General features: G+C 47.3%; 1 protein-coding gene across 1 annotated transcript in view; it reads right to left on the reverse strand.

Moving 5' to 3' along the window:
* The window catches only part of CDC5L (cell division cycle 5 like), a 39,764-nt gene that overhangs the window by 2,378 nt on the left and 34,804 nt on the right, over positions 1-2,582 (reverse strand). Inside the window, exon 15 of the mRNA XM_018570358.1 lies at positions 1,577-1,789. Coding sequence (XP_018425860.1) covers positions 1,577-1,789 — 213 coding nt within the window. The remainder of the gene's footprint in view (positions 1-1,576; positions 1,790-2,582) is intronic.

The raw sequence follows: 2,582 nt of genomic DNA on the forward strand, positions 1-2,582 counted from the left end.
CTGTACCCGATCAAGGCCATGGAGGAGATCCTCCTGTACCTGATCAATGCCATGGAGGAGATCCTCCTGTACCTGATCAATGCCATGGAGGAGATCCCACTGTACCCGATCAAGGCCATGGAGGAGATCCTCCTGTACCCGATCAAGGCCATGGAGGAGATCCTCCTGTACCCGATCAATGCCATGGAGGAGATCCTCCTGTACCTGATCATTTCCATGGAGGAGATCCCACTGTACCCGATCAAGGCCATGGAGGAGATCCTCCTGTACCTGATCAATGCCATGGAGGAGATCCTCCTGGACCTGATCAATGCCATGGAGGAGATCCTCCTGGACCTGATCAATGCCATGGAGGAGATCCTCCTGTACCCGATCAATGCCATGGAGGAGATCCTCCTGTACCTGATCATTTCCATGGAGGAGATCCCACTGTACCCAATCAAGGCCATGGAGGAGATCCTCCTGTACCTGATCATTTCCATGGAGGAGATCCCACTGTACCTGATCAATGCCTTGGAGGAGATCCCATGGGAGCGCCATTCCCTATTGCTAAGGTGTTCCTTTTGGATGGACAGTGGGCACAGTTCCCCAAGTTTGGGAAGTCTAGGTCTAAAGCTGGCCACACACTGCTCAAATTTGGGCCAAGTCTTGCGGACTCTGTTGAAGTTCAAGCAGTGCATGGCTCTGCCGGCACCGCTCCCTTCGGCAAAAGTTGATTTTTCAGCCAATCAACTGCGGTTTATGTATTCTAAAAGCTGTCCTGAAAACCCCAGCAATGACATGATGGGCCGGTGGTGGGCCTGTAATGCAGTGGTGGGTCCCCGTTCTTCACCCCCTGAAAAGGTGCCACAGATGGTCACATGACAATTGACTGAAGCAACTATAAAACCTTGTTGAAGGGTATTTTCAAGCATGAGGGCAAGGGATTGAGAGATTTGATGGGAAGCTATTTGCTCGGCGATGGGCTTTAAATTGAAACATATCATGCTAATGGGACTGTACAACCATGGAGGTGATAGATTTTGGGGATGGTGAATATGTCACTAGAATGAAGGGGTCCACAACATTCACTTCCATCTTGTACTTAGACACAATCATCATCTGCCTCTCCATGGTGACCTATGAGGTCCCTGCAAATGGGAAGTGCCAACATAACCGGGTAGTGATCTAGGCACCCAAACAAGGATCCTCCCACTCTGCAGTTGAGAAGATGGAAGGCCTAGGACCCAGCACATCACATGACAATGGAGTCACGTATTTGGGCCATTTAAGTAGATCGTAGAGAGGGGGGGGGATAAGCCTAGAAATCAGATTTTATGAAGTTCTTTGTAAAACTCCAGCCAAAAAGTGACGTCATCTCTGCTGAAGGGTTGAATAAAAGGCCAGTTCCTTTGATTGGCCCGGCTCTACGTGAGCATCATTTTCTAAACCCCTTCAGCTGGGAACACTTGACCAAATGTCCACCAGCCATAGGAACCCAAAGCAGCCTTTTAAAAAAGTGGGAATAGTGAGGATCCAGGGAATACAAACAAGTCAACATTCAGGCATTGGGTAGAAACACACAAGCATGCATTACCTCTATCCGCCTTGGGATGGCGATATCCTCATGCTTCTTCAGCTCTTCAAATGTCTTGAACTCCAAGTTGGCCTGCTCGTACTGGTCCCAGACCTCATTCACCTGTTTAATAAGTCCCATGGCTCGAGACTGATAACCTCCAAGTAAAATTTTTAGTTTCTTCTCCATCTTGGCTGCTCTTTTGGCTTCTGCGGTCATGTGAGCCCGGTTAATCTGAAAAGATAAAACAATCGGTCATTTGGATCACACTATTTGGGCAAATCAGTATTAAAGAATATGTAAACCTTCATCACTTCTCTAACTCTTCAAGCATGGGACACAAGTGATGAGCAATCCAATTTCAAACTAGTCAAAACATAAAAGCTTCTTTTTTTTATTTAATCAGTGGTCACGTGACTGCTTTTTGGCGCACGCTGCAGGGTCGGCACTAAGTTGCCGTGGATCTTGTGTGCTGTCAGACTCCTTTACAGTGTGATGACAGCGAGGCTCAATGGATGAGCCGCTGTCAATTAAATGCTCTGGGCTGCCGGTGATGCTGGCATAGTAAGACACGCAGCTTACATTGTGAGGACAGTGAGGCTCCCTGGAAGAGCCGCTGTCAATCAAATGCTCTGGCCTGCCCTGTGATGCTGGCATAGTAAGACACGCAGCTTACATTGTGAGGACAGTGAGGCTCCTCGGATGAGCCGCTGTCAATCAAATGCTCTGGGCTCCCCTGTGATGTTGGCATAGTAAGCTGCAAATCTTTATCCTGTGGTGACGGCAAGACTCCCTGGATGAGCCGCTGTCAATCAAACGCTATAGGTAGCCCTGTGAGGTCGGCATGGTGAAAATCGAACTCTAATTAGTTCTATAAAATTATTTTTAGCTTTTCCTTCTCCTATGTTTAAAAAAAAAAAAAAATTCAAGGTTTACCGTATATACTCGAGTATAAGCCGTCCCGAATATAAGCCGAGGTACCTAATTTTAGCAAAAAAAACTGGGAAAAAGTATTGACCCGAATATA

The sequence above is a fragment of the Nanorana parkeri genome, unplaced genomic scaffold (genome assembly GCF_000935625.1).
Source record: "Nanorana parkeri isolate BGI_ZX_2015 unplaced genomic scaffold, ASM93562v1 scaffold1516, whole genome shotgun sequence".
Taxonomy (NCBI): domain Eukaryota; kingdom Metazoa; phylum Chordata; class Amphibia; order Anura; family Dicroglossidae; genus Nanorana; species Nanorana parkeri.